General features: G+C 36.9%; 3 protein-coding genes across 3 annotated transcripts in view; all 3 read right to left on the bottom strand.

The window, feature by feature from the left end:
- Positions 1–2,188, bottom strand: part of LOC125865075 (uncharacterized) — a 6,766-nt gene extending 4,578 nt beyond the window's left edge. Inside the window, 5 exon segments of the mRNA XM_049545249.1 lie at positions 1,340–1,410; positions 1,510–1,642; positions 1,711–1,750; positions 1,820–1,886; positions 1,967–2,188. Coding sequence (XP_049401206.1) covers positions 1,340–1,410; positions 1,510–1,642; positions 1,711–1,750; positions 1,820–1,886; positions 1,967–2,188 — 533 coding nt within the window.
- LOC125865077 (ferredoxin-1, chloroplastic) overlaps positions 1–21,487 on the bottom strand; it is a 791,835-nt gene that overhangs the window by 604,833 nt on the left and 165,515 nt on the right. The window lies entirely within an intron of this gene.
- On the bottom strand, positions 17,235–18,113 carry LOC125863784 (uncharacterized). The gene is made up of 2 exons (XM_049543788.1): positions 17,731–18,113; positions 17,235–17,676 (listed from the first exon to the last, which is right to left on the bottom strand). Exons 1-2 carry the CDS (start codon positions 18,111–18,113, stop codon positions 17,235–17,237), a joined length of 825 nt encoding a protein of 274 aa, XP_049399745.1.

The following is a 21,487-nucleotide window of genomic DNA, read 5'->3' on the forward strand; positions in this document are numbered from 1 at the left end:
ACTTAGAATCTTCAAAAATCAGGTACTGGAACCCTCGCAGTCTCACTCTACGGATCAACAGTACGGTCCGTAGATCAATCTACGGACCGTCAATGGGCACCGTGGTTCCACACTTGGTCAGATTTCCCTGATTTGTCTTCAACACTATGCCTGCTGATCTACGGTCATCACCTACGGACCGTGAATGGACCTACGGTCCGTAGATGACCTCCGTGGATGCCTTTTTCTGCATTTTCTTCAGCTGTCTCTAAACTTTCGCGCCTGAACACCTTTCCTGCAAAACATGATAAAACACATAAAAATCAATATAAAAAGGCCCTAGACACACACAACTTGTAAGTGAAATGTATTAGAAATACCGTAAACTCACGGTATATCAACACCCTCAACTTAAATTCGTTGTTTGTCCTCAAGCGACGCACTAGAACTGTAAACGACACTTGTATAGAAGCAAGCATTTATAACTCAAGCAATCACATGGCTCTCTACCTCCTCATTGTTCGGGTGCACATTCGTTCTCTTAGACTCGACAAGTCAACTCATGTGGATCACATCATGACACAGACCAACCAACTGACACACAACAGATACCTTCTCACTGTCACCCAGGTACCAACTTTCCAATGATGTAACCAGTGCCCTTACTTCAAACGAAATCCTCTTTTCGCAAAAAATTGATTTCATTCATGGTACAAGGATTTATTCAACACTCACACTCAGAAATGATTTCAACTACAGTTAGTGCTTACTGCCATAAGCTTGCCCTTATTTTCACTGCTCAGACTCTTCAAACTAGACTCCAGGATCACTATAGGACTTTATTGGCTTGTAACGTAGGCTCAGGATCAGGTGTGGTACATTTGGGTACTGTTTAGTGACTTTCTGCCCTCCTTGTCATTACACTAGGCTTTTTTCACTCTTTTCACCCCCTTTTTTATTACCTGTTTCTGGAAATAATTTAACTAATCGAATATAATTGTTGGTTAAAAGTAAAGTCTAAACCATTTTCCTCGTGGGATCGATCTCAACCTACAAGTTGGGTTCTTTACTTGATAACGATCGCTTATGCTTCTGAAAGGAGGTGTAATTTGAGCGTATCAGTTGTTAGCATATTTGCTTCTAATAATTGAATGAATGAGGAGTTGAGTCAAAGTATAAGAACAAGATAGTGAAATAGAAAATATATTGCCTACTTCAGTTAGTAGTACTCTATGATCTGAGAAAGAATGGGAAAAGCACTAGAACATCCTCATTTGAAAATTACCATTAAAACAACTTCAATTAACTACTGATATGAATTGAATTTCTTTGTTCCGACAAATAAACTACATTCCACACCTTTTCTGAATCACCACCATCTTTAAACATGTTATAGGCTTCTCGCATGACTGGCTATGGATCTCTACCAACCTGCACTCAGATGCTTAAATTTTATAAGGAAGCATACAATAGAAAGATGCTTGATCAAATCATTATGCATTTCAAATAATAGCGATACTTGTAAATTACGTCAAGATATCTTTTTCTTGCTTCATGAATTCCATACAATTGAGCTTCACAAAGAAAGCACCATATTGACTCCTCTGTATCATTTGGGTTTTGGGTAACATCTATACGGAATTGATGTTCACCTTCCTCATACCTAACGAGAAATAACAAGCTTAAGGCAATATAATGAGGAGTGAGTTCAAACTATAATAATGCAATTACCTATCAAGATAATATAGAGACAACCCCCTTTGCCAAAGATCTGATGAAGTAAAAGATGTGAGGTGAGTTCACGATAATATTGCTTGAAAATGGTATTTCAGAATCTCACATGCTTTCTGGCGAGGATCAAGCTGAATTGCCTTGTCAAACACCACTAAAGACCCTAACACATCGCCCTTCATTATACGAACAACGTAACCTTCAAATCAAATCATTATAGTAAAAATGTGTAACAAAAATCCTACTCTTGACTGACCTGTCGAAAAAGAAGCATTCCTTTGTGAATTGCCATCACAATTGAGTTACCACTTGTTAGGGCATCCCAGACCCTACAAACAAATACTCTTCTCCTCAAGGTTGATACTGGGTTTTGATAAGTTTGGATTCTTGATCCAAATAGAACTTTTCGACCCAAATAACACTTGTCAAAGGGCTTCATCACGCTGGGTTGCATATGATGGATGTGTGTTGTTGCCATTACCAGCTAAGTGTTGGAATTGAGATGATGATGATGATAAGGTAACCAACCATACCTATACAAAAATTGAGGAAAGGCTGTCAAACAAGTATTGAAATTAATTAAGGCCACAATTTTGACCATCTAAGGGGGGGGGGGGGGGNNGGAAATAAGCTAAGAATGTTTTCCAAGTTTTCAATTAAAAAAAAAAGAAGACAAGTGCGCCCTTTTTTTTTTTAGATTTCTAATTTTTATAATGTTAATAAAAGGGATTAAATTAATAATTTTAAAAACTTAAAAATTAAAAGTAGTTGTAGATAGTGAAGTTTTATTGATAAATTCATATTAAATTTGGATTAAATCTTAAATTCATGATACATTGGCCAAGACAAATTATTGGTTAATAAAGTCGGATTAATATTTAAGTCAAAATTATATGACTTAAATCAAGTCCATCGGACCTTGAATGTGAAAAGTCATCATCCCCGGTCCTTGCCCTCTTTGCCTCCCTAGACTTTTTCTTAAGTTTATCCTCTTCGATTTGTTGAGCATGAATCATTAGACGAAAAATGTCAATTTCTTTAATGAGTATGGTGGTACGACATTCCTTAACCAACATTTCAGACACACCTGAGACGAACTTGCTCATCTTTTCCCTAGAGTCAGCAACCATAGTACCTAGACGATTGTGTGAACTTCAAGGCATACTATTTCACACTCATATTTCTTTGACGAAGGTTAATTAATTCAAGTACCTTCGCCTCATCCATCTCAAGGGGAAAGAATCTCTCAAGGAAAGCACCCGTAAACTTTTCCCAATCAAGTGGCCCCATATCAACCGCTCTCTCGTCCTTCCATTGGTTGAACCAAACTTGAGCAATACTCTTAAGTTGATAAGCGGAAAATTTTGCCTTTTCCACTAGCGTCACTCCTATGATCATCAACACCTTGTATACCTCATCAATGAACTCTTGAGGATCTTCCTCAACCTTGGAACTATGAAACTCCAGAAGATTCATCCTAGTGAAGTCCTTCGCTCTAGTTGTCGTTGTACCCACACTTTGGTTCAGGGGACCATAACATCCCTATTGGCTCAGGCCATCATGGCCTGAGCCAATACTTGAAAAGAAGCCCTAAACTCTACATTAGTCACTTGTTCAGCCAAAGGATTAGCCGGAACTTGTGGAGCTTCTTGAGGAGCTTTTTATTCCACATTCTCACCCGCATTCCTTCTAACGTATGCTCTTTGAGGGGACATATCCTAAAAAGCATCCGATAGGGATTAGGAGAGAGACATATAAATTTTAACTCTATCACACGACTTTAGAATGATGAAAGAATTGGAATTTCCTAAACATCTTATTGCCTCTTATTCATAGAAGTGGGGCGCTTCACACTAACAAACAATACTCTACTCTACGTGGCTTATGAGACATCCTAGGACCTTTTTAAACCTTGTGCTCTAAAATACCAAGGTTTTCACGACCCAAAGTACACCCTAGACGTGAAATGGTGTATAAGACCCCGAGAGGCCCTACACAAGACACTTAGCATACATCATACAAGATAAGAGAAACAAAAGAGTTTAAATGGTAGCATTTCATACAAAAGAGTTTGACAAAAGTTGAAGTTTAACATAAGTCTCAAAGACACCTATTACTTCAATGAGGAAAATGATTCGGACATAGCTCATACATCACATACAAAGCTGGAAAATGTAAATGACATGAAAGCAATCAAAGACTCTTGGCCCTCGGATCATGAGGACTCACCAATCTTCAAAAGCCCAAAAGAATCAACTAGCCACAAACATGGGGAGTAGAAGCGTCAGACCTTACATTAGTGAAATAATATAGGCACAAATATGCATTATTACATGGAATGTACTTAGTATAAGGCAATATGTATAAACATATGCATGACCATATCAGTAACTTAAAATGAGTAGGCATGATCATAATGGGACATTTAAAAGCTTTAAAGAATAGATGACATCAAAATCATGAAAGCGTGGTCAAGTATATTAGCATAAAGGACATAAGAAACTTTTTGAAGAAAACATATTCATTTTGTGGGATATTAGCTTTAATCGACAATATGATCATGAGAACTATATCGTGGAATTCGGTATATCCCTCGTACCGAAAGAAAGGGAAACTACTTACCAAGGTAGAATATGTACATATCATCAGTTGCTAAAGTGGATCCACTAGATAGGTCATTTAAGACAATCCTACGGGGACACATAGTTTGGGACTAGAGGTTGCTACTAGAGACTACCCTATTTGAGCCTCCATATCAAAGCCTTCTCGGTGCCAAGTCTAAATCCCAATGGAACGGATAAAAGACAAATATCATTTTAACATTGAAAAGGCAATGATCAATACCAATCCACAACTTTTAGGATCAAAACATAGAATAACTCCTTAAACATAACCCAACATAGATGAAAAAACATTTCACCAATGTGAATTCATCTGTGAGAAATACCTTTCACAATCATGATCATCATAGTAAGTGAGAAATCATTTCACAATAATATCAATACTTTCCTTTCAAAGCATCATAAATTCATTTACAATACTTTCCTTTCAAAGCATCATCAATTCATTTACAATACTTTCCTTTCAAAGCATCATCAATTCATTTACAATAACTTAGGGACTCCATGAAGGAAAGGACTCCATGGGTGAATACACACACACCTTGATCCTTTAAGCCCAAGAAAATGTAGAATTTAGAGACTTTAATGGAGTCCTAACTCTTCTTCTTCCTTAGACTTGAGATAATTGGGAGGATGAGTTTATTTAAGTTTTAGAGAGTTTAGGAGAATGAGTTGAAATGGGTAATTTTTTGGCTTAAAGCGTTTATATAGGGCTTAGGGTAGTAGGTAAAATGACATAGTTTTAGGTTAAATCATTGGAAAAGACTTAAAAGTCCTTTAAAAATAACTTTCAAGCCTCACCTACGGTTTCTTACAGACCGTACTGTCCAGCCGTAGTGTCACGACCCGAGCCTACACTCCGGATGTGACACAACATACAAGACTCCTAAAAGCCTCATAGCATTCATAACATAAGACATATGAAAAATGGTACGAAATTTAAAACTTTTAATCCATACAATCGAAAACTTTATTTAAAACAGCAGAAGTCTAGACATAGTCTCACATGGCCATCTACTACAATCGAAGTCTCAAAATAGGGTCACAACCCTTACAATAGGAAGTCTAAAAAGTGTCTAATACAATGAAAGACATGAAACAAAACATAGCACTTCTCCTCGGATCCATAAGGACATACCACAAGCCTTAGTGAATAGTCAACCCAAGTTTGAACTAGAAGGAATCACCTCAAATGTTGGAACCTACACTTTGTAGTAAAAATAGAAGAAATATGGGTTAGCACACAAAAATGTACTAAGTATGATAGCCATGCAACAATCATGCTTAAAAATGACATTTTGGTTGAAAACCATACTATATGCCAAGTTTGAGAAACATCATGAACTTTTAGTAAAAACATATATGACATAAACATATTCAACATACAAGTCATTATAACACATTAGAACCATCATCTAAGACAACCCTAAGCTATACTTGTGCAATGTATGAATGGCATCACATACTACCACACATACTAAGTACTACTTTAAGGCCACCATAACATACTTACCATTCTTCTTTCTCATCTCTAGTCAATAATCATAGACAAGGTGCATTCACATTCAATAAGGCGTGACAAGGAAAGCAACTCATAATAACATTTCCAAGATAAGCATTCATCATTTCATTAAACCTTTAAGTCAACATTTTCATTAACATCATTATAAGCACTTTATTTTCATTAGACATTAAGACATTAGAGAATCACACCATAGCCACTCTCAAAGCCTACTCGTGCAATGCATAGATGGCATCCCATACTACCACCCACACTTCATATAACTTCTTGAGTAACCATAGTACCTAACTAATATCCTTGATCATAAAGCATTATACATAAAGGAACACACCATGATTATTCTCAAAGCCTACTTGTGCAATGCATATATGAAGTTTCATACCCCCACCCACACTAAGTAGTGCATTCTTGAGAAGCCATAGTTCATTATCATTCTTTGTGGGGGTAAGCCTTAACCGACATAGACCATGTGAGCAAATCATGGAATCCCGATGTTACCCACACCAAATAAGGGATTCCTACTTGACTAAGGTAGGAACGTTAACATTTAGCTTAGATGGATCCACTAGCTAATAACCTATGTGGGGACATAGTTATGGGATATAGAGATTGCTACTAGATACCCCGACTCAACTCACGTGAGGGCATCCATCTCAAGAGATTGCTACTAGAAACCCCGCCTTAACTCATGTGAGAGCTTCCATTTCATATCGCTATCCATTCAATGCTTAGCATTATTCCCCACAAAGTACTTGACATTCATTACTTTCGTTCATTATTATGGGATAAGAGATTGCTACTAGATACCCCGCCTCAACTCATGATTGAGTATCCACTTCAAACCCAAAATTCATTCATTAGATAGCTCATAGATTCAAAGATGAGAATAACCTTTCAACTAAGAATCCCCATATTGTGAGAAAGTCTTTTCACAACATGTCATTATCATTTATTAGTGTACAATTGCGAATAGCCTTTCAATCAACACATCATCATTAAAATAATCTTAGAAACTTCATTCATTCTTCATTCATGAGTGTGTGTATGTGAGAATAGCCTTTCACATATATCATCATCATTCATAAGTATTAAATTGAGAATAACCTTTCAATAATAACACAATTGCATTCTAGACATGATCACATTACTTTCAGTGAAATCACAAAACATTTACATAAATCTCATAGTCATGTATAGGTTCTTCATTCATTTCCCTTCAAGAACCCTAGATCACAACTCATTATTCACATCTTGCATCACTATTATATACATGGATATTCACATATTTCAATTAGATTAACTACTACATGCATAATTTGATCACAATTCACCCACATCAATCATCACCCACACTTTGAGATCCAATTTGACAAAATAGGGGAATTCATGGATTCATAGGTAATTCATCCTAAAAATAGTAATAATTCATCAAATTAATCATAATATAAGACAATAAACACATTAAAATCGTTTTGAAAGTGAATCCATTCCATAGATTGAAAACCCTAGGTTTTGGAGAATTTCAACTTTGAGAAATTGAGTTTTGAAGGGCTTTATGGAAGGAAACTATCCACAAATCAAGACTACCATACCTTGATTGGAGATCTTTCACGAAATTGGAGAGTAAAGATGAGTTCTTGAGCCTTAGTCTTCTAGTTCTTCTTCTTCTTCAATGGTGGTTTCTAGTGAGAGAAATATTGGAGGGGAGAGTATTTGGGAATTTGATTTGGGTCTTGTGAGAATGAGTTAGTTTGTTTAGTTTAGGGGTCCAATCAAGTATTTATAGGTGTCCTAATTAATAATAAACGACCTTACTTAGTTAGTTAATTAACCCTAAGCCCCTCCCTTAACTCTAACTTAAAAACTAAATGACCATTTCAATCCTCACTCACGAAACCCCACCCACGAACCGTGGGTGGGTCCACGAGCCATGCTTTTCATTCATGGATGGTTACTGGAACTTAGGAGGAACATGGGAGGTCCAGCCTCGACCCACGACACCCACCTACGGGGCATGGGTCCACCTACGGATCGTGGGTGCCCATCTGTAGGTCAAGCTGTTTTTGACAGCTTTTTGGGCAGCCTCTTGGTCCTCCTCAAGGACCCTTGGTTGGTCCTTGGGGGGTCGTACCTTGGCGTCTACACCCAAAAACACTTATTTTAAGCACCGGAGGTTATTTTACGATTCTTAGCTTTACATTAAAGCTCAATTAGACTACTAGTTTACACTTTAGGCTCTAGCTTAGTCTTCTAGTCTTAGGGGGTGTAACATGTAGATAGGTATAAAAACTATTATTTTGGACCAACTTTTGACAGAATCCATGTACTAATAGTAGGTCTTCCTACGGTCCGTACATGTCAATCGTAAAAACCATATTATTAAGAACTATGATTTCTGGAGTATTGTGATGTTTGACTATTTGTGTTAAAGTGCAATTTGAATTGTTCCTTATGTGATTCATCATGTGGAGTGAGAACTATTTAGGTTGGGTTGTTTGACTATTGCAGGTTGTAGTGTAGAGGTTTAGAGTACTTGTGTTCAATAATACTTTACTTTGAGTGAGTTGTGTACTTGTTGAGTACCGTGTTGTTTGGTGCTTATCCCTTGCTTCTACACTTGTGTAGGTTACAAACCTTAATCTTCGTGATTATCCTTCCTTTATACCTTTTTCCAAGGCTTTACTGTGGAGACTTGAGAGATAGTTGTTTATTATCTCAGAGGACCCTCTTGTTCCTTTGTTATGTTCTTGTTCTGCTCAAGAAATAGTGACAATGAGACTTGTATTTTTCCTCATTCTATTGTACTACATTAGAGCCTTATACACATGACAATCAGACTTTGAGGGATTTTACTTGGTTGAATACGGTTTTTGGATTATTTTATGGTGTTAGACTTTTATTGTTGTGTTATTTCCATATTTGTCGTTATTATTTGAGTTTTAGGTTGACTTATCTTGGTGTGATAAGACGAGTGCAATCGCTTACATTTTTGAGTCGTGACAATAAGAGCTACCAGATAATCCCATGTGAAATCATCATTACTACCATTGTGGGAACGACGTCCTCTCCCAAGTAATCTAAATAATACTCCAATCCCGAACCAACAATCCCAAGTCACCAAACGAAGCCCAACATCTCAACCATAAACCACAGGTCGTAGAAAAAGGGGGCAATGGATAAAAGGTCAACAAAGCTGAGTCATCACGTAATCTAAGCATCATTCTATTAGACTCAAGTCTACGACATCAGTATACAAAGAGCTAAGTCGTTCAAAACGACGCTAGAGATATTTTAAGGCCCATCAGTTCCAATATACGCAAGTCTATGTCAATCACTAGTCTAATCCTAGACTAAGGACACACATGCTCAAATCAATCAACAACAACAACTAAAGAACACCATAAGGTAAAGATGGTCACAAGCAATACAACCAACATGCAATCAATCCCGAAAAACCAGATAAGCAGCTAAAACATGCATTTTAAGGAATTAAGCATGATCAATTAGGTATCACCCCAAATTCACACAAATAAATGTACATTTACATGACCAAACTTAATCTAAGGAAAGGGAAGGCATATCCTAAATTAAGCTACACCGCACACGCTTCAAAACTCTATTCTAGAGCTTTTCCTTTCCGAATGGCCTCCAAATACTCCAACGCTATCAAAAATAGAATCACAATGTTAATACGGTTATTTAGATACCAAAAATACATAAAACAAAGACAAACCCAAATTGGAGTCACAACAAAAAATGTAGGACCCATGCCAAAAATTTCAAAATTAACTTCGTTAAAAGGTTCTAATTAGATTCCTGAACTTGTATCCCAAACCAGAACAGAATTAGGGGCTCGAAATATCCCACAACCAACGCATGCATAATTTTCATCAATAAAAGGGGATTAAAGAGAGAAAAAAATCCTCTTCTGGGCGGAATTTACCTCAAATAGATGATCTCCAACACTCCCTGAATACTGGCGTGTAGCCCTAAGCTCCCTAATCACTTCAGGCTTTGAATCACCTCAATCAGACTTCCAAAACTCCCACAATTCAAGTTTGAATATTTAAATTCAAAGTTAATTGGAGGTCTAGCCTTTCTTTAAAAGACTAGACAACATGACCCATCGCGATTGCAACCTGGAGGGCCCGTGATCGAGTAGTTCCAAAAAAATGGTCTACGCGAATGCAATGAAGGCCATACGAATGTGGAGGGTAAAAATTCAGGGTACCACGATTGCGGCAAGAGGCTCGCAAACATGAAGGGTTAACCAAACCAGCCTTCACGAAGATGGCCAAGCCTCGTGAACCAAGAAACCTGGCCTTCGCAAATAGGTCCAAGGGCCTTGTGAATGCGAAGGATAAAATGGTCCTACACAAGTTGATGCATATCAGCGGTTTTAGTCTATGACAAAATCACTGATGGGGTGCTCAGAATTCGTTCGAAACCTCATGCGTGTAAATAAACTATGAAACCCCACCAAATTCAACTTACTAGACTCAACAAAGTAGTCAAAACTTCCAATTGAGGTCATCTCTGTCGCACCCTATTTCGAACCGGCCGAAATAGTTCACAACGTAATTATGACTGACACTTTGGTTTTGGAAAAAAATGTTTTGTTTGTTTTAGAGTCGCCACCTAAATTTTAAGGAAAATATTAGGAAAACCATTTTTTATATGTGTAAATTTAAACTCTGTTTAGATTTGCGAAACCAGTGAGATTCTGAGTAAGGATTTTAGCTACTCTAGGGGAAGGTGTTAAGCACCCCTCAGAGCCTATCCGAAGATAGTCCTTAAACTCAATTTAGGAAAATATGATTAGAAAAACTTGTTTATTTATTTGCTTTACAAATCAATGATAAGTTAATTGGTTAGTTTAGGAAAAGAGTAAAATACAAGGTACGACATATATGTGTCTTAAAAATAGATTTAATAGTAGTATTTTATCATATTGTAAAAATAAATAAATAAATAAATGTACTTAAATGTATAGTAAATTCATATGTAAAAAGAATAGTTGTATCATAATAAACTCATCCTAAAAATACATAGATGTTGAATTTGCAAAAATCGGCCGTCTTATTAAGACGTGAAATAAAAATAAGATAGTAGTTGGGTGTAAATACATAGTAATATATGATGTGTAATTTGAATGAGAATATATAGAATGGAGTTTTTTTTTTAAAAATAAAATAAAAATAAATGATACTAGATGTTAAGATTATATAAAGGTTTGTGATCTTAAATATATCTATTATAAAGTGTAGTATATATATATATATATATATATAAGTTGTTTAAAACATGTGAAGGTTTATTATTTTATTTACATGTAAGGATAAGTTAACGATAGATTAGATTTAGTAAAATAATATGTGTAAAGTGTAGGAATAAATTTATAAAAATAAATAATTAACATTCGGGATAGTAGATAAAAAATATAATTGATTATGTAGAGAAAAGATAGAATATATACCTTTATGTGTATGACAGGTACATGTATATTCCTTGTATTCCGAACCTGTTGGCATATCTAAAATTTGAAATAGTGTGTTACAAGAGTGAAATGTTTTTAGCAATGTTTGATTCAAAAATAAGAATAGTCAATACATTTCACAAGGGGGTGATGTAAAGAGTATAAAAATATAGGCCTAGCTATTAGGACTCATTCTATAGTTATGTTTATTTCTTGTTAAAAATATATAGGCCTACTTTCTTACTTGTTTTCTTAAAAATAGGTATTTCTAAAGGGTAAATATCTTAGCCTTAAATTAATTTCTAAATGTAATTATTCAAGCCTTTAAACTAGTTTCAAAATATTTAACAGTCCTAAGCGATGAGCAGGGCTAAATGAATATTATTTTAGCCTTTATATATTTCTATTTTGGCCCAAATATTGACTCACATGAATAATCTTTCAAAAATAAAAAAAAGGACAAGCAATGTATCAAAACTTAAAGAGTAAAGGTTAGCCAATATATCCAAACAATATAATTAAGACTCGAAAAGAGGAAGGCTAAGAAATATTAGACTCCTAATTTGCGAGACTCCGAGTGTTGTGATGATCCTAATTGTTGTTGGCCTAATATTTTAGGCCAATAACGAGTTCCAAAGTAGAAACTCCAGCCCTCCGATTGTACATGAAACATAACAAAGAAAAGGAGATAAAGATTAGTAACTGATTCAAGGGTACATTTATGTAAGTAGGCAGACAAATATGAACATACTCTCTTAAACAAGAATATCAAAGACTTAGCTAAAATAATATTTTAACATGTAAAAGTTTCTTCTTTCATTATTTGGGAGAGATAATGAAATTCGATTATTACCAAGACGTAAGTGTAACTCTATGTAGTTATAGGGATGACCTGTTAAGAATGAGCAAAATATATTCTTTACACTACATAATTTACTTAACGCTTATCGAGCTAATCACGGTAACAAAAATAGGCCAGTCATCTTTAACTATATAACTCATATGTAGTCTATTATGTTAATAAGATAAATGTACTTTTGGAAGAGAACATGAGAATTAAACAGCCTTTCCAATCATTTCAATAATAATATAAAAACTATACTTTGATTCTCTGTATACGAAAAGGACCAACTAAACCAAAAGTTGATATAACACTGGATAGTTTGACAAAATAAATTCCCAGCAGCTCACGATACAAAAAAAAACAGAGTTACTGGAGAACTCATTTGAATCGTACCAAATCTTTCATAGAGATCAAAATAATGTATATATAGAAAAAAAAAACTTAACTATTTGAACAGATAAATAAGCTCTTTGGGACAGCCACTGAACTTAAGAAATTCATCTATAACATGTATATTCACTTCTAACTCGAGAAGATGAGACACATGGAGGGGTCTCAAATCAAGATGAAGAAACATCATTTCTCCAATAAGTTCATATAATATCAAACTAACAGTCTTCTTCTCCTATTTTTATCAGGTTTTCGAATATGATAAACACATTAACGTTAATTATGGAGCATCCATATACCGATACAAACATGATTAAAACTTAACCTTTCTTCATTTTTTTTTATCACAGATGTCTCAGTAAAATCTGTTAATGGTTGCCCTATTACATTTTTTTCAACAATGTTCAAAAAATTACATTAAGACAAAATAAAGTAAAGAGATTAACGAAAGTCGTACCATTGATCGAGCAACAAACAGGGGCTTTGACGTTAAGAGATTCAAACTTCAAACTTACTCTCGAACTCGAATTCAAAAATCGATAACAGAAAGATGAAAGAAGATCAAATTTTCTGAAACCTAATGCTTGAAGTGTGCTCTATCTCTCTTTTTCCGTTCGTTTTTCGATTCCCAATTATTATTTTTTGAATGTTGTTAGATTGTTCTTCCATCCCCCCGAATGAGAACCAAAGGACCGATTTTATAGTCGTATTTGGAGGAGGCTTCCAATCTTACAACCATCGGATTAAGGGGATAACGATCCCAAATCCGATGGTCCTTCACGTTCTTCACCTTTTCAATCGTAGCAGCGGCGGTAGTGTGGCTTTTCAGGCCTGCTGTGGTTCAGAGAAGATGATGGAAGAGATGTAAAGTTGACATGAGGAGGATATGATTGATGGACGGCATGGGGAGATATATTGAAGACCATCAGAAATTGCCATTTTTCGGTGGACTGTAGGCAGAAACAATGGAAGAGGAGAGAGAGATTGATGGGAGAGGAGAGGAAAAGAGTTTGATGGGAAAGGGGCGATTTTTGGGAAGAGAAAATGTATGGGGAAGGAGAAAGTTATGGGAAAAAGAAAAGTGTGGTTGATGGGTTGTACTATTTGGGAAAGATGAAAAATAATAATAATAATAATAATAATAATAATAATAATAATAATAATTTGGGTTTTAATTTGGGTCGTTCGATCATTCGATCGGATGGTTGAGAAAAATAAAGAGTTTTAAAAAAATAATTCTATATATATATATATATATATATATATTAGTAAGAGGGTAGATTAATTAAGGCCGTTAGATTAGATTGTAGGGTCAAGATTTTAGCTAAAGAAGCACAATCCATGTGCTCGCCTACATGGCATACACGAATTGACCAGTTTAAGGAGACTTGGATTGCCAAAATTGCTCAAATAAAAATCATTTAAATTTTAACTACTTCTTTATGAAATAGTCATAATTTATTAAATTAAAAATAATTATTTTGCAAGACTAGCTTATTTGATAAAATTAGTCACTCTTAAAATTAAATTAAGATAAATTAGTAACTCATTAATTAATTAAGCTTTCTAATTTTGAACAATGTACGCAAAATATCTATTGCGACAAAGGAATTATATTTGAACAAAAAATAGATTCAATTCTTAAGAACAACATTTATTTTTATTTTTTTTAAAAATGAGAGGGTAAGTAGTAAGATATATATAATATATTTAATCTTTATAAGAAATAACATTTATGAAATAAATTTATCAAGTCAAATAAATAATTAAAAATCTTTTTTTGTATTCCTATAAAAATTTCATAACATATATATTTTATTATTATTATTATAATTATTATTATAGTTAAATGTGGAGAGCCAAAATTGGGTGTCAACTGCTTGCCCCTTTCTTTGTCCATGGAAGAGAGTAAAGAAGATGTGGGCAAAGAAATATTGACACAATCCAATTTTAGGCGACCCACCAAAAAAAACTTTGAGCAATAACTTGGCAAGGATGCTTATGCAGTTATGACCGAACTCTGGCTTCCGAGCTGCCTACATATCTTAAGTTCAATGAGAAATCAGGCCACATGTAGTTCGAGAACATAGCAAATTTTATAAAAAAAATTTGCCCCAGTATTGAATTATGATAATACTGAAATCTTTCGATGGTGAGGTATGAAGAGATTAGCACGAATAGAGGGATGAGATACAGTTCTAAAGAGACTTGAATGAGAAATGCTCCATAACAATTTCTATTGAAGACTCATGGTAGATAGATGAATTTTCAAAGGGTGCCCCACTGTCGAGTTACAATGAACTGAGACATGGAAGAGCTATAAGTGAAATTTAAATCTGAACTTCTGAAAATCGAGTTGAGTTGAGTTTTGAAAGTGAATCCGTGACGTAGCTAGTGATGCTTGACATTGCACTAACTTGCCCTAGTTTGCTGCTTAGAGGGAATTCCTAGTTTTAATGCTTTGCCCTGCAAAACATGTAAAAGGGTGAAAAGCACCTGTTGCGGTTCAAAAATTATAAATTGAATAGTAATGTAAAGAGTAGAGTGTAGATGTTCAGACGACTGTTGACGTCTCTTTTTGTGTTGTGAGTGTGATGTGGGTAAAGTAACTTGTAATGTAGAGGCCCTCGACTGGCGGTGCTGTTGTAATGTAAAAGCCTGCATCTGGTTGTGTAAAACTTGTAATGTAAAGCCTCCGACTGGCGGGGATGTTGTAATGTAAAAGCCTGTATCTGGCTGTGTAAAGCTTGTAATGCAAAGCCTCCGACTGGCGGGGCTGTTGTAATGTAAAAGCCTGTATCCGGCTGTGTAAAGATTGTAATGTAAAGCCTCCGATTGGCGGGGCTGTTGTAATGTAAAAGCCTGTATCCGGCTGTGTAAAACTAGTAATGTAAAGCCTCCGGCTGGCGGGGCTGTGGTAATGTAAAAGCCTGGATCCGACTGTGTAAAACTTGTAATGTAAAATATTATTGTCAGCGTATGACAGCATCGCTATGCTTGCATGCCCCCGGTCGGTGGAGCCTCGATGACGTCGCTACAATGTTAGTCTCCGATTGACGGAGTGTTGCTTCTTTGCTTATATACAGGCTCTGATTGGCGGAATTCGATTGATCTTTGCTGTGTACAGCCTCCGGTTGGCGAAGTTTGATGACATTTGCTATGTACAACCTCCGATTGGCGGAGTTTGACAATGTTTGCTATGTACAGCCTCCGGTTGGCGGAGTTTGACAATGTTTGCTATGTGTAGCCTTCGATTGGCGGAGTTTGACAATGTTTGCTATGTGTAGCCTCCGATCGGTGGAGTTTGAGTGACATTTGCTATGTACAACCCCAGACTTGTGGAGTTTGGCGCTGTCAGACGATGGTCTCCGATTGGCGGAGTTGTTGATGAGGTCAGATTACAAGCTCTAGTTGGTGGAGTTATTTTGAAAGAAAGCCAACTATCCTATTTTCCTACGAGGATCCTCTTTCTTTGGCACTTGATCTAGATCTTGAGCGTTGCTGCAAAGATTTAAACAAAATATATTTTAGTCATGAGATGCAAGTTTAAGTATTTCCAGGAAATGAAGTAGAGAAAGAGTATTTTGTCTCATGATTATGAGAAGTCAAATGGCGTTTCTGGTCCTCCCCTGAGACTTGATGTTATTTTCTTGATTAAAGTGTTCCTGCACTCAAAGAAATTTTTTAGTTTGGGAGGGGGTGTTGATTTGTATCGACTCGCGGACTGAAACCTTGTCACTAGAATCCTTCGACACCTCGTCAGTACCGCACATAGTTTCTTAACCTAGAGACTTGGTAGGCGGATGAGTGGAAAAAATATTTTTGATAAGAATTAGCTTGTTTTTCTAGAAAATAAGTATATTACGTATATTATGTGTGTGTATATATATATATATATATATATGTATATATATATATATGTATAGATTGTAATTCTCTAGAGTTTTTAGATTATGACATGTTTCGAGGTCCATCGAGCTTTCCATTTTGTTGACTATATCCAACGTAGTCCTCCTGTAGCTTTTACCCTTCTGATGAATCTTTCCTAGCTCTTTTGCAGACACTGCGACGATTAATATTCTTCAACATTCTGAGGTTACGCTAACTATGAGGAAGTGTTTCCTAAGGGTAAGTAAAGAGAGAGAAAAAAATAAAAAATAAAAAAAAATAAAAAAAATTATGCAATGCATCAATCGAGCCTGACTCAAGCTGCCTACGTATCCCCAAGATAGGTATCAGATCGTAACGTAGTTCGGTTACAAGTAGGAGAAATAGAAGTATGTAATGCAATGACCGAGCTTGACTCAAGCTGCCTATGTATCCAAGTGAAATCAGGTCGTAACGTAGTTCGAATACAAGAGGAAAGTGAAAAATATGAAATGCAATGACCGGGCCTGACTCAGGCTGCCTACGTATCCAAGCAGAATCAGGTCAGGACGTAGTTCAGATTCCAAAAGGAAAGTGAAAAATATAAAATTCAATGACCGATCCAAGCGGAATCAGGTCAGGATAGTTCAAAATACATGGAAATGATGATTTTGGGTTTTCCAAGAGAGACCGGATCCGATGTGGGTTGCCTACGTACCCCGCCGTGGTAAATCAGGTCTAGATGTAGTTCTGTTACATTGAATAATGCAAAAGTACACAAAATAAGCGCTAATCTTGAGGTCTTCAGATGTAGTATTTCTTGATGGCGTCTGAATTGATTGTCTTTGTGCTTACTCTGCCTTCCATTTCTGCTAAAATTACCACTCCTCCTGAGAGCACTCTATGAACCATGTAGGGTCCTTGCCAATTTGGTGCAAATTTCCTTTTGGCTTCTCCTTGTTGAGGAAAGATCTTCTTCAATACTAACTGCCCCGGTGTGAACTGTCGAGGTCTGACTTTTTTGTTGAAGGCTTTGGTCATTCTGTTCTGATAGAGTTGGCCATAACAAACCGTGTCCATCCTTTTTTCATCGATGAGTATCAATTGTTCATGCCTGCTACGTATCCATTCTGCATCATCGAGACCAACCTCTTGGATAATCCTTAAAGATGGTATTTCCACCTCAGCAGGTATTACTGCTTCTGAACCATAAACCAACATATAAGGAGTTGCCCCAGTTGATGTTCTGATTGTGGTGCGATAACTGAGCAAAGCATATGGTAGCTTCTCATGCCATTACCTATGACTGTCTACTATCTTCCTTAAAATCTTCTTGATATTCTTATTTGCAGCCTCAACTGCTCCATTCATCTGTGGCCGGTAGACTGTGGAATTTCGATGAGCAATCTTGAACCTTTCACAAGTTTCCTTCATAAGATCGCTGTTGAGGTTGGTTGCATTTTCTATTATGATTGATTCCGGAATTCCAAACCAACAAACTATGTTATTGCGAACAAAGTCTGCCACTACCTTCTTTGTTACTGCCTTGTATGTCGAAGCTTCGACCCATTTCGTGAAATAATTGATAGCCACCAGGATGAAACGATGTCCATTTGACGCGGGAGGCTCTATGGGTCCAATAACATCCATGCCCCAAGCGGCAAATGGCCAAGGGGAACCCATCACATTGAGCTCATTCAGTGGAACCCGTATAAAATCTCCATGCACTTAACACTGATGACACTTTTGCACATACCGGATGCTATCTCTCTCCATGGTCATCCAAAAATATTCGGCTCTTAGAATCTTCTTTGCCAAAGTGAACCCATTCATGTGAGCTCCACATGTTCCTGCATGTATTTCTTCCAAAAGCCTTGTTGCTTTTGCGGCGTCGACGCACCTCAGCAATCCTAAATCTGAAGTTTTCCTATATAAAATTTCTCCGTTAGGAAAGAAATGATTGGCCATCCTCCTCAAAGTCCGCTTCTAGTTGCTTGTGGAATTTTCAGGATATTCTCGTGCTTCTATCAATCTTCTGATGTCATAGTACCAGGGCTTTCCATCCAGTTCCTCATCTACATGAAAACAATATGCATGTTGATCATGTATCTCTATATCGATAAGGTCGATGTAATTCTTATCTGGGTGTTGAATCATCGAGGACAATGTTGCCAAAGCACTCATTTTGAGCTCGAGGGACATGCTTGAACTCAATCCTTGTGAATCTCCTACTGAACTCTTTAATGTAATGCAGATAAGGCAGGATCTTGACATTCTTAGTGGTTCATTCTCCTTGCACCTGGTGAACCAATAGGTCGGAATCTCCTATCACCAAGAGTTCTTTGATATTCATGTCGATGGCCATCCTGAGTCCAAGAATACAAGCTTCATATTCCGCCATGTTGTTGGTACAATAGAACCTGATCTTTGCTGAGATCGGGTAATACTGACCTGTTTCCAAAATTAGGACTGCTCCTATTCCAACTCCAATAGAGTTTGATGCTCCATCAAAGAATATTCTCCATCCATCATATGACTCTGATATGTCTTCTCCTACAAACAAAACCTCTTCATCAGGGAAGTAGGTCGTGAGTGGCTTGTAATCCTGGTCCACCGGGTTTTCTGCGAGGTGATCATCCAGGGCTTGTCCTTTGATAGCCTTCTGTGTCACATACACAATATCAAACTCACTCAACAAAATTTTCCATTTCGCAAGTTTGCCCGTAGGCATGGGCTTCTGAAAGATGTACTTTAGTGGATCCATTCTTGAGATCAAGTACGTAGTGTATGCAGACATGTAATGCCTAAATTTTTTCGCAATCCAAGTCAAAGCACAACATGTTCGTTCCAACAATATGTATCTTGCCTCGTATGGTGTGAACTTCTTGCTCAAATAGTAAATAGCTTGCTCTCTTCTACCTGTCACATCATGCTGCCCCAATACACATCCAAATGCATTATCCATGATAGATAGATACAATAACAATGGCTTTCCAGGCTCTGGTGGTACCAATACTGGTGGGTTGGACAAGTATTCTTTGATTCTATCGAAGCCCTTTGGCATTCCTCTGTCCATTTTGTGGCAGCATCCTTTTTCAGTAACTTGAATATGGGTTCGCAGATCATTGTAGATTGAGCTATGAACCGACTGATGTAATTCAGTCTTCCCAAGAAACTCATCACGTCTTTCTTGGTCTTGGGTGGAGGTAGCTCTTGGATTGCCTTTATTTTTGATGGATCCAACTCTATGCCTTTCCTACTAACGATGAATCCCAATAGTTTTCCCGCGGGTACTCCAAATGCACACCTTGCTGGATTCAATTTCAGATTATACTTATGCAACCTTTCGAAGAACTTTCGTAAGTCATCCAGGTGGTCTGAACTTCTTTTGGATTTGATAACGACATCATTCACGTACACTTCAATTTCCTTGTGGATCATATCGTGAAACAGGGTAGTCATGGCCCTCATGTAGGTTGAACCGGCATTTTTGAGACCAAATGGCATTACTCTCTAGCAATACACTCCTCATGGAGTGATAAACGTTGTCTTCTCTGCATCATCTTCATCCATCAGGATTTGGTGATATCCCGCAACGCAATCGACAAATGATTGTAACTCATGTTTTGCACAATTATCGATGAGTATATGAATATTTGGAAGAGGGAAATCATCCTTAGGACTGGCCCTATTGAGATCTCGATAGTCCACACATATTCTGATCTTTCCATCCTTTTTTGGCACAGGCACAGTATTGGCTAACCATGTGGGGTAATTTGTGACCCTTACAATGTTCGCCTCAATTTTCTTAGTTACCTCCTCCTTGATCCTTAAGCTCAAATCTGGCTTGAATTTTCTTGTCTTTTGCTTAAAAGGTAGACAAGTTGGATCAGTCGGTAATTTGTGCGAGACAATATCGGTGCTTAATCCTGGCATGTCATCATAAGACCAAGCAAATACGTCAACATACTGCTTAAGCAATTCTATTAACTCTTTCTTTCTTTCAGCCTCCAAATGTATGCTGACTCGTGTCTCCTTCATGATTTCCTCATCTCCTAAGTTGACAACCTCTGTTTCATCCATATTGGGTTTCTTCTGACTTTCAACCTGCTCAATCTCGTGTGGCAGATTTTCAGGCATCATGCTTTCATCATACTCTTCGTGATCTTGCTCATCATTTTCACCTTGCTCGGTCGATTCGTTACATGTCATAACCGTTGAATGAGGACTTTTATTAATAAGAGTGCTGGAAAGTTCAATAGGTAAGTAAAGATAAATATATATTTAAAATAATGGGAAATTTTTTAAAGAAAATAAAGACTTTTTATTTTAAAGCATTCTAGCTTTTTGGAAAAGGCAAGCAACAAAAGATTAGGCATGATTCAAACCTCAATTTGATCATGTGAATTTAAAATTAAGACTACTTTTCCACATTACCAGGACTCTGGTTGAAACAGGGACGGGCTGGTGGTCCAATTCTGCAAGATTTTCCAGGTTCGGCATTACGAATGGTCAACTTGTTGAGATTTATCCCTTCCTCTTCTCCAGCCATGGCCACAAACAAATTGCCTATTCCTTCTATGATGCCATCAACGCCAGCTTGATCTGGAATAGAAGATTGTTCTGGTACGAAAAATGTATCGCTTGACCCATGACAGTCTCTTCCCGAGGCAGGCTCATATCCTAGTCCGTTGGTGCCTCTCTGATGCTTCAGCTGGATCGGCTCAACTATGCCATTGGACTTAGGTCCAAGTCCATTCTTAGGCTGATATCCATACTTCAGCATTTCTGACGCAACCATTTTTGCTGCACTTGACAATTTGATATCTCCGGGCTCTGCTCCCTCATTGACCCTTATAGCTTGCATGATTTCCAAAGTGTGAAAAGTGGCTCTGTCTAACTCGTCGGTGACTGGGATAGAATTAACAGAATGAATGGGGTGACTGAGTTCTCCGTGGATGGTAACTTCTGTGTGACCCCACTCAAACTTTACACATTGATGAAGAGTGGAAGGAATCACTTTTGCCAGGTGAACTCACGGTCTTCCCAACAACAGG

Source organism: Solanum stenotomum, chromosome 5 (assembly GCF_019186545.1).
Source record: "Solanum stenotomum isolate F172 chromosome 5, ASM1918654v1, whole genome shotgun sequence".
Taxonomy (NCBI): Eukaryota; Viridiplantae; Streptophyta; class Magnoliopsida; order Solanales; family Solanaceae; genus Solanum; species Solanum stenotomum.

Bases quoted from the DNA above. Each gene is read 5' to 3' on its own strand.
- LOC125863784 (XM_049543788.1), bottom strand. From the start codon at position 18,113: ATGGGTTCCCCTTGGCCATTTGCCGCTTGGGGCATGGATGTTATTGGA. The intron at 17,677-17,730 runs GTAATGGCATGA...CACCACAATCAG, and splicing joins AAGATAGTAGACAGTCATAG to AACATCAACTGGGGCAACTC.